The sequence below is a fragment of the Aspergillus ambiguus genome, assembly GCF_047715705.1.
Source record: "Aspergillus ambiguus strain CBS 117.58 unplaced genomic scaffold BDV59scaffold_1, whole genome shotgun sequence".
Classification (NCBI taxonomy): domain Eukaryota; kingdom Fungi; phylum Ascomycota; class Eurotiomycetes; order Eurotiales; family Aspergillaceae; genus Aspergillus; species Aspergillus ambiguus.
In genome coordinates, this window is record NW_027395514.1 from 1,503,973 (window position 1) to 1,516,342 (window position 12,370).

Sequence of the window (12,370 nt, forward strand, 5' to 3'; positions counted from 1 at the left end):
TCTCGTATATATATATATATATAAGAATGAGAGGGAGAAAAGCAGGAAGGATCGACCTGGGTTAAAAAAGGCATTGTGCCGTGGTATGATATAATCGCAAGATATATTTCTCTGGATCCTACGTCATCCATTACCAGGTCGGTTCCTGGGAGCGAGTTTGGTTTGTTCCTTGGACAAGACAAGGGCTCACGGGGTTGAGCCCTTGCAAGGGTGGTCTTTTTCCTCGATCATGATGATGTTGGAAGTGCTGTTGGAGTGATGGATTTCCTTGATGGATGGATATGCATGACGTCAGTGGATGCTGTATGCTGTGTGACGAGTCCGAATGTACTAGGTACTCCCGGAAGCTATCATAATACTAAATGATAGGGCTCGCACAGAGTATGCTGATATACTCCCAAGGTTGTGGACGAGAGAAGGAAGAAGCGTAATGGATACTAACTACCGAGTAGGTAGATTTATTGTAGGTGTCATTTAGTGTACATACGCGGTGCATAGGTGAAGGCTGAGTCAGCATATCAAAAACTTCTTCCTATTTGGGCCATCTTCATACTTCAACTCCCACCGTATCCTCCTCCTATCCCCCCGTATATCCCTCCTCCACCTCCTCCAACACACCCATGACATGGATCACCTTCCTCTCTGACGAGCACCATATCCGCCGGGCATGCTCACCCCGATCCGCGTGCGCGGCCGCAGGAAGAAGCGTCACCATGGACACGACATCCCGGCGACGACATCCAGGCCTAAACGCCCTGGGCGTCCGCTGATGTCTCTCGAGGGGATCCTGTCCTCTTCGCGATCCCGCAGCAGTAAGCGAGCGCGACTGCTGGTGAAACACTCGTCCAGACATCGCCGCACCCCGAAACAGAAACTCTCCCTCCTGGAGCAACTTCCCGTCGAGCTGATCGAGAAGATCTTCCTCACCTCCTTGAACGTGAATCTCCCCCGGTGTTCACCGTCCCTGGCGGCCGCCGTCTCGAGCGAGCGTATCTACCGCGCCCTCATCCTCCTCGCGTTCTGGAACGACGATGCCGCCGTCCCAACCACTTCTTCAACCGGCGTCTCCAAGATCCTCCGTCCGCTGGAATACCACCCCCTCAGCCACGATGACCGCAAAAACCTCCAGACCACAATCCTTACCTGCCGCTGGTGCACGCTTGACCGCCTTCTCCGCTACCTCCCAGATCTCGTGAACCTGACGGTCCAACGCCACTGGTTTGACGCGGGGATGCGCATGTCCCCCGACGAAGAAACCCGGCTATCACAGTACCTCTCGGCGCCCCCAGAAACCCCCGAATTGACCACCTTCGAGGGCACAAATGGCACTGCCAACACCCCGCACATCCTCACCGTGACCCCTCCAGCCACCGTTCGCATCTCCTGCCCGGAAACCGAGCACCACGAGAGCCACCCTGCACTCGGCATGCTCGTCTTCCCGGAGAAACTCCTCCGCGGCGACCCGGACGCTGGCTTCAGCGGTACCCACCTAAGGTACCTCGAGACGCTGCGCGTGGCCAGCGGGTTCAATCGCACGGATCTGGTGCATACGCCGGTGGCGCTGTCGCGGCCAGCGCTGCAGGAGGGCATCCACACGGCACTGGTGGAAGACAACCACCGCGCGCTAACCATCCTGCTCAAGATCGACGAGTATGTCTTCCGCAGCGAGCACACCACCCTGACGACCTGTCCGCCCTACGTTCTGCCCGGCGAGCACTTCCGCACTGCCGTGCGCGTCGCCCGCAACGACCCGGCCTGTTTCCAGCTCCTCCTGCGCGCCAGCGCCGAGTCGCTCCCACCTGATGACCCCGACATCACGCAGTGGGCGATGGACCTCCACAACGCGTTTGGTCGCTGGCTGTTGGATTTCATGGTGAGGCTGCCGCAGCAGGTGGAGGCCGCCAACGCGAATCCGGCCGACGCCGCCGTGTTCTACCTCGGCCGGGCGAACGCCCAGGTGGAGCCGGCGCGCCGGTACCTGAATGATGTGTTGGGTGTGGAGGAGTTGCCAAGTTGGATGGAGGAGACGTTCGATGCCACTGATGCTTAAACCCTCGGAACGAACTGCCCGGATGAGGCGGCGGGTTACCTTGTAAATATGTTCCCTATTATGTATATATGCCTATTGTACAGTATAACGCTTCTACATGTTGCTCAAGAGTCGCACAACGCCCCTGATCCATCCGCCCAGCGTAAGCTGATACCCGGTCTCGACGACGCCCTTGCACATCTCCCACGCGCCGGTGCCATTCTCGCGCGCGTTCTCGCCCTTGCAGATGGGGTAATCCAGCCGCGGCGGTATGCGCGTGGCGACGAGCTTGGGGAAGCGGTCAACGCAGATGGCCTTGAGGTTCGACACGCCGCGAAGGCCCTCCTCGCCGCCGAATCGGCCATACCCGGAGCCCTTGACACCGCCGAACGGCAGCTGCACGGCGTAGTAGACGCCGAAGTCATTGACGGAGACCATGCCGGCGTTGATGCCGGCGACGCAGGCGGCGACGTCGCGGCGGTCGTAGCCGAAGACGCTGGCGCCGAGGGCGTACTGCGTGGAGTTGGCGAGGGCGATGGCGTGGGCGACGGAGTCGGCACGCATGAGCACAAAGACCGGCGCGAACAGCTCCGTCTGCGCGATGCGCATCGTCGGTGTCACATCTACCAGCAGCGTCGGCGTGAAGTAGTGCCCGTGTGGATGGCGCGGATGGTGGTAGCGCGTGCCGCCGCAGATGAGTCGTGCGCCCTGCTTGACCGCGTCGGCGATTAGGGACTCCAGGCGGTCGAAGGACGTTGCGGAGATGGATGCGCCCATGTCCGGTGCGCCGGCCGTCGCGGAGTCCAGGAGCACGGAGCCCAGACGTAGGGATTGGATGCGCGAGGCGACGAGGTCGATGAGCTTGTCGTAGATGCCTGGGAGCGCGATGACGCGCTCCACGCCGATGCAGTTCTGGCCGGCGGACTGGAAGACGGCCCGCATCATCACCGAGGCGACGGATGAGGCTTCGCGGACGGTACGGGCGTCGTCGAGGATGACGGCTGGGTCCTTGCCGCCCAGTTCGACGGTCACTGGCGTCAAGGACTTGGCCGCGGACTCGCAGACCTTGTGCGCGACGGGTCGCGAGCCGATGAAGGTCAGTTGGGCAACATCTGGGTGCGAGGTGAGGACGTCGGCCACGGAAGGCAGACACACGATGCTCTGGACCAGGTCGCGGGGGTGGCCGCAGCTGGACAGCGCGCCGCGGATGACCTCAAGGAAGAAGGCGGATGCCCAGGCCGTTTGCTCGGAAGGCTTTATCACGACGGCGTTTCCGGCGAATATCGCACTGATGACGGGGCCGATGAAGTTGTGGAAGGGGTAGTTCCAGGAGACGCAGGCGGAGACGACGCCGAGAGGCTCGTAGGTGACCATGTTCTTCTTGTACATCATGAGGAAGTTGGTCGGCCGGGATTCAGGCGTCAGGGCCTTCTCGCCGTGGTCAATCGTCCACTTCAGCTTCTCTGCGGTAACGAGGATTTCACCGAAACATGCGTCGACTTTCGTCTTTCCCGAGTCCAGGCAGCAGACTGTGGCGAGCTCGTCCTGGTGTTCAAGCACGTACCTAACGAGATTGGCTGTTAGCTTCGGGTTCTGAGGTTTCGCGCTGAAGCAGGTGTTCATACTTCAGCAACGTCTTCAACACCTTTCTTCTTTCCGTGAAGCTCGTCTTGGACCACTCAATCTGGGCAGTTTTGGCAGCCTGTACGGCTCGGTCGACGTCGTCAGGGGTTGCGGGTTTGATTCCGGATCCTAGCACGCGGCCATCGGCGGGACAGTAGCTCATGATCAATTTCTCGTTCCATTGCTATATCATCACCGGTATCAGCGCCCGGTTCATAGACGATGAGCTTGAAGGTGGAGGAACCTACCCCGCGTGCCTGACCCTCAAGCACCTTTTTCTCCTCGCCCTGGACGTCTTCCCATTTCCGAATCGTCGCATTGGCCCGGATTTCTGGGGGAATCGGCACATTGAACGACACTGGGGCCTCTCTCTGGCCCTGGACAAACAGACAGCCCAGGTACACCGCGCCGAACGACACCAGCGCGACACCGAGCCACGGAGCGTGGTCACAGAGGCGCTCCATGAGGGGATGTAAGGCTGGGGGAAGGTAGGAGATATAAACAGCCATCGTTGCAGTTCAACACATGCAATTGAGCAGTGCAGAGCTGTGGTGCTCTCGGTCGACGTGAGGAGGAGAGATGGAAGTGGTGGAAGTGGTTCGACGCCGGAATTTGTTTATCGGGCACGTGCCGCTTATCAACGCTCCCCTATCGGGGTCGAAAGACTACATAGTACTCCTTATAGCTTGTGATCTGTAGCTGTTGAGCAATATTCCGACTGCACCTGTGTCTATAATTATACGCGACTACTGTCATAGTTGGAATAGCCACTAGCACCAACATGGTGCCTGCCATGCGCTCTCATAGTCGTGGTCCTTCTCTAAAGGCCTATCCTCCCTTTTTCTTTCCAGTCCGTGTCACTAGATGATCAATGACACACCCATCTTCCCAGCCCGCGGATGACTGGCCAGTGATTGCGCGACATCGCGGACAGGTCTTCCCGTGACGGATAAACAGCTGATGGAGGGAGTACTTCAAGTGATCTGGAATGCGCACCTCCAAATGACTAAAAGCCGTAATCTCCGTAGCCCGGTCTGGGGGTACCCAGTTCAGCCATTTGGTGATGCGAAAGATGTGCGTGTCCACCGCGAAGCAGGGGCGCTGCAGACAAAAGAGTAGTACACAAGCCGCCGTCTTGGGACCGATGCCGGGATACTTCATCAGTTCCGTCATCGCCTGCTGAGTATCTAGGCCGTGCAAGTGATTGAGGGACAAGAAGTTTTGTTCCGCACAGGCTACATCATACAGCTTGCGGCCTTCCGATTCGCCCTTTAGCCCGGAATCTGTGTCTTCCTTACCCTTGACGATCTTGTCCCGCCGCTCCTGGTTCTCCTGGTGGACCATATCGAGGATTTTCTTGAGGTTCTTACTCTTAATGTCCGCCAACCCGCCACTCTTGATGGCTTCGAAGACCTCCTTCAGTGGCGCCCGTCGTACCGCGTCCCAGTTGACGCTTCCCTTTCCGATCCCCTCCCCGAGGATGCCGAATTTCTGGACCAAGCCGTTGAAAGCGAGGGCGGAGTTGTTTCCCGTCGTGGCCCCGCTCAACAGCGTCCGGATCAGGGCATCAAGAACGGAGGGAACCTCCCCGCAGCCAGTTACCGTCAAAGACGGTTCTGGGATTGTCGTCGGAGGGACAATCTCGCCGTGCACGGTAGACAGAAGCCGGTTGACTTCTTCGCACTCTTTGGCTGTCGGACGATCCCAGTCTGGGAACGGTGTTGCCCCGGGAGTTAGGCCATAGTTCGATTTTTTGCCTTTTCCTGGTGCTGGACTGATAGGTGGGAGTGTAGGTGGAAGTGTGTCTATTCGTTCACCCTTGATGTTCTTTAGTCTTTGAGCAGCGGAGAGATTAGGTGTGCTGTTCAGTGATGGGACGGTAGTAGCTAGACCCAGATTATGTGGGAGCTCCCCAACCCCGTCCTCGTTGAGCCGTCGTCTCTTCGGAGCTGGAGTGGCTGACGGTGTTGGGAGTGACGCCGCTGAGCCAGCCGTCAACGTCTGTATTTTGGCTGCAGATACAGCCTGACGAGCCGCAGAGCGAGTGACACGGCGGTCCATGAGAGAATGTCCGTGAAAAATAGGGTCACGGTCCCTATATTGTCGTTGGTCGGATGTAGTAAAGGAAAGGAAGAATGACGAGATGGAGGAACCCTCAGGGATGCCCGTTTGGGTAAGCGATCACATGACCAGGCCATTCTATATCAACTACAACGCACTCAACGACATCCTTGAATGAGCAAAGAATCTCAATGACAAGCAGAATACAACCAAATATGTTATCCCAGCTTCCTTTATATGCATTCTGCGGGATATGTGCTTGTTCAGAAAGCTTAGCATGCTCAGTTATGAAGGCAATCTATACTCTGATCTCGTTGATTCGAAGGCGATCAGACATCATATAAAAGAATGCATAGTACTAGTCGCTACTTCAGCTAACATTAGTGATATCGGCACGGCCTTTCTGCTGATTCCTCACCTTGACCTCAGCAAGGGGAATTTCTTCACGCGTTTCTTCAGCCATTGTCCAAACCGTCTTCCCCAACGCCTCCTGCGTCGTCTCATCCCATTTCCTCCGCCGTTCCCTCCATTCCCTCCGCCATCTCCATCTCCTCCATCTCCTCCATCTCCTCCATCTCCTCCATCTCCTCCATCTCCTCCATCTCCTCCATCTCCTCCATCTCCTCCATCTCCTCCATCTCCTCCATCTCCTCCATCTCCTCCATATCCACCATTTCCTCCGCAATCTCCATCCCCCCCATCTCCTCCGTTCCTTCCGCCGTCATCTGCCCCTCCACCTGCCCTGTCACCTCCAGCATTGCCCCCTCGTTGGCTCCCTCCATCTCCTTGTTTCCTGTCCTGATTGCCATCTTGATTTCCATGTTGGTTTCCCTGTTGACTTCCATCCTGACTTCCATCTTGGTCTCCAGGGGTTCCCCGAGCTTCTTGAATCGAAGGAAGCGATGGTGGACGTTTTTGTTCAAAACTAAGACTTTTGTTGCCACTCATTTTGGCGTCTCGATAAGAGGGCGTTGAATAAGACATGGGTGATGATGTCGGTGGATGAACGAGAGATGAGATGAGAGGGAGAGGTGTTCAGGACGGGACGAGTTGGATTTTTATATACTCCATAGTAGGTCGACGCAGAGAGGGAAAGTGCGATTGAACGATGGGAAGGCACGCTTTCCGGTCAACTGCATTACAGAGACTTGTCGCGATCAGCTGGAAGACCGGAACGTCAGTCTTTATCTCTTGTAGGTAGGTGAGTGCCAGGTGTATGTGTGTTTGGCTTCATCGGAATAGTAGCGCGCACCCACATAGCAGTAGGTGGCAAAGCCAGCTATTGCGCGTATATGTACACTGCTACTATTCCCGAGGTAGGTAGGTCCTCACACATATCAGTTCTATATTCAGTGTCCAGCCAGTACTATGCACAGATAGCTAGCCCCGTGTCTACTATTTACACAACTCCGAGACTCCGGGTCACACATGCACGACAATAATACACCAAGGAAAGAAAGGAACAAGCCATATTATGAAGAAAGACGAGGAAAAAGAAGAAAACATATCTCATATAATCATGCATGATCACCCATGTTATGGATGCTAATATCCATGCGATCCCGGACCTTGGGCGGCTCTTCGCCGTTTTGATGCGAACAGTGGTTGGTGTTGTTGAAGCTGACCTGGGGCACCTCGGACTCATCCGGACACGACGCCGGTACAATATTTCCCTTGCCATCGAGTTTGACGCCGTTGGCGGCGATTTGGAAGTCCTTCTCGCTGGCGTACCCGTGGGTGACCGCCTCCTTGGCACGGTCCAGCGCCTTGATCTTCCGTCCCTCACCACGTACCTTCTCCAGGTGGTCGAAGTAGCCGTCCGACACGGGAGTGATGTAGTTACCGCAGAACACGCCGATCTCGAAGTTGCGCGGTTCATCCAGCCCGTTCTCCTGCGCGATCTCGGCGCAGGCGCCCTTCAGATCGGAAAGCGTTTGGTAGATCACGCTGTCGGCACCGATGTGTTTGGCAATCGACTCCGCGTTGCGGTTGTGCGCCACCAACTCGGTGGGTGAGGCCAAATCGATACCGTAGATGTGGGCATGTCTGGAGGAGTATTAGCATCGATATCGTACTTAGTGTAGTCGTGGTACTCACGTGATCTCTGGGGAGCAGCTGGCAAAGTACACCTTCTTTGCGCCAGCCTCGCGAGCCATGGTGACGATCTCCCGACTGGTGGTGCCACGCACAATACTGTCGTCGACCAACAAAACATTTCGGTCCTTGAACTCGGCCTCCATGGCGTTGAGCTTGCGGCGGACACCCTTCTGGCGGATCTTCTGCTCGGGCATGATGAAGGTGCGGAAGATGTAGCGGTTCTTGACGAAGCCCTGGCAGTACGGCTTGTCGAGGTAGCGCGCGACGGCAGCCGCAGACGTCGTGGATGTTTCGGGGATGGGGATGACCACGTCGATGTCCTTGACGGCGTCCGGACCCAAAACGTCGAGGATGCGGGTAGCGAGACGGTCTCCCATGCGCTGGCGGCTCCGGTACACGCTGATACCGTCGATAACAGAGTCCGGCCGTGCGAAGTAGACGTACTCGAAGATATCCGGCGCGTAGGCCTTCCTTGGCGCCACCTGGCGGAAGACGGGTTCGCCGCCTTTCTGAATGATGACCGCCTCGCCAGGCTGGATATCCCTGATATTGGTGAATCCCAGCTGGTGCAGGGCCACCGATTCAGAGGCCATCATGTAGTCCGTGCCATCGCCATCCAGGGAAGCTCTGGATCCCAGAACCAGGGGACGGATGCCGTACGAGTCACGGAAGCCGAGAAGACCGAAGCCTGGGGTATGTTAGCCATCATGCCTGAGGATTGTCTGGGAGAGGGAAGGAGGCGTCTAACCTGCGATCATAGCGGTGCAGGCCCAACCGCCCTCGCAACGTTCGTACATGCGGCTGAGCGCGGAGAAGACGTCCTCGGTGTTGACGCGAGCCTTCTTGGTCTCGCTCAGCTCGTCAGCGAAGATGTTCAGCATCAATTCGCTGTCACTGTCGGTGTTGATGTGCCGGTGGGCCTCAAGGTCCAGGTAACGCTTGAGCTCGGGGGCGTTGATCAGGTTCCCGTTGTGGGCCAGACAGATACCGTAGGGGCTGTTCACGTAGAACGGCTGGGCCTCAGCATTGGCGCTACTTCCGGCCGTGGGGTACCGCAAATGACCGATTCCCATGGGACCCGGGAGGTCAGCGACTCTCGCGCCGTCCTGGAACACCTTGGCCACCATGCCGTTCGACTTCAATTGGTATATGCGACCGCCTGCGGCGCAGGTGGCAATCCCAGCAGCATCCTGACCTCGATCTAAGCGTCTGGATTAGGGTGTATTCCATATGGGTCGACTGGTATCTGATGGAGACTTACGTTGGAGGAGGTAGAGGGCCTCGTGCAGGTCGACAGCGGCGGAAGACGACGGGTTCGCCTGGATCAAAGCAATGATACCACACATTCTTCAGAATGGTTTGAGGTTCTATAATAATCATGTGGTCAGTATGCATTGTCACGACGGAAGCATGCAGAAGCCAATGAAATATGAGACAAAGAGTATGTGATCAGGTCGGATAGTCTCCGCAAGGATGCTTAGGAAGTCTAACATCTATAAAAAAAATACCGAAATTCATCATAAAAAGAGATACCAAACAAAACATGATAAAAATCTGGGGAATTAAAAATACTCACATGCTAAGATATAGAGAATGCGGGCACACAGAGGGGTTGTTGGCGGGGTGGCAGAAAAAAAATCGGCACTTTTTTTCCCTCTCGGCTGCAGAAGTACAAACGTCGGAGAGATTGCAAACGGGATGAAGGCCGAATTTATATCAAGACATAACCATGAAAGAAACGCGGCGATGAAAGGAGAGACAAAGAAGCGAGCGAGAGCACTCACGGAGGCAAAGGAGGAATGCGAAAGATCATGGTGAAGGGAAGAGTGAAGAAGAGAAAACGTCGAGGAAGAATTTCCCGCCGTAGATTTTCCCGGTCCTGACTCAGCCGCTGACTCAGCGTCCCGTTTAGGTTAACTAACCATCTATAACTATCCACCATCTGCTACATCTACATCAGGGTAATAAGCGACAACGCTCTTCTCGGATCGGATGTATCTGCCCTCACTGCTCAGGAAATTCTTCTTTCATCTTGTATTTTCACTTTTCTCCTGTCAAAACACTCCTCCCACCATCATGTCTCAGTTTCATTCAGTCATTCCACCCTTTGTCCACTCATTCTACCTACCAACTCAAACTCACTCCCCTCAGACTCCGCTCAGAGCCTGTTCAATTCAGTCCTTTTGGACTCTCCATCATTCTACCGGACCTCACTTTACTTCCTCGCCTTCCCCTACTCCCTGTTCTCTTCCATTTTAGATCTCCCACCATTCCAACATGGACCTGTCTCATTCATCCCACCCCGGAGGTGACGACGGGTCCGATACCAGCAGCTTCACCATCGAAAACAGCCCCCGGAACAGTCCCAGACACAGCTACATAGCTATAGACGACCCCGACATGGTTGAAAACGATCCAGACGAGGTTTATAGTATCCGAGACGTCTCACCCAACACTCAGGAACTCGTCGACCTCACCGACCTACCCCGGACATTCCAAGAAGGAGATTACCTCACCGACGAAGATCTGCACATGCTCCTCGATAACTGGAGTTCACCCGACAACACTCAGCCGACGTTCCCGGATAGCAATGCCTCCACGGAGAAGCTTCATGTTGACGAGATCTGCGTGGACGGGATTGTCTATCAAGTAGGCCAGTCGCTAGAGCTCCACGATAAGACATACCTCCGGATAACCTCAATCCTCCTGACCGATGCTGCGGGATCCGTCGAGTTTTTCGGCCGGCGACTGGGAAGGGCTCGCAATCATGTCCACACGTACATCCCCAGGTGGGACAATGAGCTGATCTGGGCCGTCAACGAAACGGAAACCGTCTCATTCTCGGCAGTGAAACAATTCGTTAGAATCAACTTTACCAATTTCTGTCACGTCGAACAGGACCAGCTCAAGGCAGCGAAACCGAGAGAGCTCTTTTGTCGCTTGAAGAAGGTAATGGTCGAGACCAAGGATATTAAGTATAATATCTTTTCCAGGGCAGAAACATCCGTGGAGTACTTGGCATGTGAAGAAGCAGATAATGGCTTCAAGTTCCAGCCGTCCATTCTCCGCCATGCATGGAGGGGACCGACGCAGCCATTCGGCGAGAGAGAGAAAGGCGACGAGGTGAAAATTATACCGGTGATCATGCTGGAGGATTCAGCTTCTATTATTGATCTCACGGAGGACACCAATGGCCTACAGCATGCCCGTCAGTACACCCTGGGAGATGCGTTTTGCGGCGCTGGTGGTGTTTCCTGCGGTGCCAGAAGAGCCGGCCTGCACAACGAATGGGCGGTGGACTTCTCCCAGTACGCCCTCGAAACATATCGTCTGAACTTTCCTGATACAGACTGCTGGCAGGCGGATATCACTAGCTTTCTAAGTATTGACCATGATAACTTACGGGTAGATGTCGCCCATGGTTCACCCCCATGCCAGACCTTTTCCCCGGCTCATACAAGAGAAGGACGCTATGACGACGCTAATTCAGCGTGCATCTTCGTCGGATCAAACATGATCAGGAAACTGAGGCCGCGCATCTACACTATGGAAGAAACTAGTGGGCTCCTCCAGCAGCGGCAACACACCGATACTTTTTACCGGGTAGTTCAAGACTTCCTGGAAATCGGATACTCCGTTCGCTGGTCTGTCGTCAACTGCATGGACTACGGCGTTCCACAGAGAAGGAAAAGATTGCTCGTGATCGCCTCTGGGCCTGGAGAACGGCTGCCCCCATTTCCCAGACCAACTCATGGTATCGGGGCAGGGTTGAAACCCTATACCACGATCAATCAGATGATCTCCGGCATCCCGCCCGGCGCACCGGATCACGATGTCGAGGGGGCTCTCAGCCGCGGGATCCAGCGCACTCCCTTTGATTCGCGCCAACAGGCGCGGTGCATTACCACGGGGGGAGGAGATGGTAATTACCATCCTTCCGGAGAGCGTGGATTTACCAATCGGGAATTTGCATGCCTCCAGACGTTCCCGATGGGATATCGGTTTGGATCCCGGGAAGTGAGGAAGCAGATAGGGAACGCAGTGCCTCCCGCGCTGGCCGAAGTGTTGTATCGAGAGATTATCCAGAGCCTCCAGGAAACCGATAAAGCAGAAATGATCAATTGACCGACTCTAGTCGCCCAGTCTTCGGGTTTGTTGAGGCTAGCGCAAGGATCGGCCGACCACATGTTAACCGCGGGATGGAAGAAGCCGTCCGACCGCGGACGTCGAGAGGAACAATCGGACATTTTGATTTCAGGTTAGACAGATTATTCCTGTGCGAAGGGAAATTGAGAATGGTTGACATCAATTCGAGCAATTGAGCCCATGAGCTAACCTCATGGACCGCCATACGTAAACATCACATCACGTAGCCGAGGAATCCTCCCACCGGGTAAGCCGAAGATCGCACGGTAGACCAGCCCAATTGTCCGAAATCGGTAGACAGTGGACTCGTAATGGAGAGCAAAATACGAAGAAATCGAGGAAAATCGAATCCATCATCCTCCTCACTCGGCGTGTGGTTGTGGTTGGAGGGTGACCGGGAATAACCGACCATAA

The 12,370-nt window shown here is 55.4% G+C and overlaps 6 protein-coding genes across 6 annotated transcripts; 2 read left to right on the plus strand and 4 right to left on the minus strand.

Annotated features, from left to right (window-relative positions):
- Positions 1 to 667: 667 nt before the first annotated feature.
- Positions 668 to 2,050, plus strand: BDV59DRAFT_197537 (uncharacterized protein; the record flags this gene model as incomplete). The annotated part of the gene is made up of 1 exon (XM_073692946.1): positions 668 to 2,050. The coding sequence occupies one exon, from the start codon at positions 668 to 670 to the stop codon at positions 2,048 to 2,050; it is 1,383 nt and encodes a 460-aa protein (XP_073553410.1).
- A 15-nt stretch (positions 2,051 to 2,065) lies between these two features.
- BDV59DRAFT_167282 (aldehyde dehydrogenase family protein) lies at positions 2,066 to 4,219 on the minus strand. Its single transcript, XM_073687871.1, has 3 exons — positions 3,901 to 4,219; positions 3,655 to 3,836; positions 2,066 to 3,593 (listed from the first exon to the last, which is right to left on the minus strand). The coding sequence occupies exons 1-3, from the start codon at positions 4,159 to 4,161 to the stop codon at positions 2,144 to 2,146; spliced, it is 1,893 nt and encodes a 630-aa protein (XP_073553411.1). The 5' UTR covers positions 4,162 to 4,219; the 3' UTR covers positions 2,066 to 2,143.
- A 108-nt stretch (positions 4,220 to 4,327) lies between these two features.
- BDV59DRAFT_167283 (DNA glycosylase) lies at positions 4,328 to 5,768 on the minus strand. The gene has a single exon (XM_073687872.1). It carries the CDS (start codon positions 5,711 to 5,713, stop codon positions 4,481 to 4,483), a length of 1,233 nt encoding a protein of 410 aa, XP_073553412.1. The 5' UTR covers positions 5,714 to 5,768; the 3' UTR covers positions 4,328 to 4,480.
- Positions 5,769 to 6,092: 324 nt separating this feature from the next.
- Positions 6,093 to 6,974, minus strand: BDV59DRAFT_7088 (uncharacterized protein). Its single transcript, XM_073696952.1, has 2 exons — positions 6,520 to 6,974; positions 6,093 to 6,306 (listed from the first exon to the last, which is right to left on the minus strand). The coding sequence occupies exons 1-2, from the start codon at positions 6,695 to 6,697 to the stop codon at positions 6,128 to 6,130; spliced, it is 357 nt and encodes a 118-aa protein (XP_073553413.1). The 5' UTR covers positions 6,698 to 6,974; the 3' UTR covers positions 6,093 to 6,127.
- Positions 6,964 to 9,254, minus strand: BDV59DRAFT_7083 (amidophosphoribosyltransferase). The gene is made up of 4 exons (XM_073696950.1): positions 9,072 to 9,254; positions 8,559 to 9,011; positions 7,811 to 8,498; positions 6,964 to 7,759 (listed from the first exon to the last, which is right to left on the minus strand). The coding sequence occupies exons 1-4, from the start codon at positions 9,154 to 9,156 to the stop codon at positions 7,231 to 7,233; spliced, it is 1,755 nt and encodes a 584-aa protein (XP_073553414.1). The 5' UTR covers positions 9,157 to 9,254; the 3' UTR covers positions 6,964 to 7,230.
- A 561-nt stretch (positions 9,255 to 9,815) lies between these two features.
- BDV59DRAFT_167285 (DNA cytosine methyltransferase) lies at positions 9,816 to 12,322 on the plus strand. Its single transcript, XM_073687873.1, has one exon. It carries the CDS (start codon positions 10,088 to 10,090, stop codon positions 11,933 to 11,935), a length of 1,848 nt encoding a protein of 615 aa, XP_073553415.1. The 5' UTR covers positions 9,816 to 10,087; the 3' UTR covers positions 11,936 to 12,322.
- The last annotated feature ends 48 nt before the right edge of the window (positions 12,323 to 12,370 follow it).

Excerpts from the sequence above, each read along its gene's own strand:
- BDV59DRAFT_167283 (XM_073687872.1), bottom strand. The coding sequence starts at position 5,713 with ATGGACCGCCGTGTCACTCGCTCTGCGGCTCGTCAGGCTGTATCTGCA.
- BDV59DRAFT_167285 (XM_073687873.1), top strand. The coding sequence starts at position 10,088 with ATGGACCTGTCTCATTCATCCCACCCCGGAGGTGACGACGGGTCCGAT.
- BDV59DRAFT_7083 (XM_073696950.1), bottom strand. The coding sequence starts at position 9,156 with ATGTGTGGTATCATTGCTTTGATCCAGGCGAACCCGTCGTCTTCCGCC. Across the intron at positions 9,012-9,071 it reads GGCCCTCTACCTCCTCCAAC|ATCGAGGTCAGGATGCTGCT; the intron begins GTAAGTCTCCAT and ends CCAGACGCTTAG. Across the intron at positions 7,760-7,810 it reads AGCTGCTCCCCAGAGATCAC|ACATGCCCACATCTACGGTA; the intron begins GTGAGTACCACG and ends ATACTCCTCCAG.
- BDV59DRAFT_7088 (XM_073696952.1), bottom strand. The coding sequence starts at position 6,697 with ATGTCTTATTCAACGCCCTCTTATCGAGACGCCAAAATGAGTGGCAAC. Across the intron at positions 6,307-6,519 it reads CCAACATGGAAATCAAGATG|ATGGAGGAGATGGAGGAGAT; the intron begins GCAATCAGGACA and ends GAGATGGAGGAG.
- BDV59DRAFT_167282 (XM_073687871.1), bottom strand. The coding sequence starts at position 4,161 with ATGGCTGTTTATATCTCCTACCTTCCCCCAGCCTTACATCCCCTCATG. Across the intron at positions 3,837-3,900 it reads TTGAGGGTCAGGCACGCGGG|CAATGGAACGAGAAATTGAT; the intron begins GTAGGTTCCTCC and ends GTGATGATATAG. Across the intron at positions 3,594-3,654 it reads GTGTTGAAGACGTTGCTGAA|GTACGTGCTTGAACACCAGG; the intron begins GTATGAACACCT and ends CAATCTCGTTAG.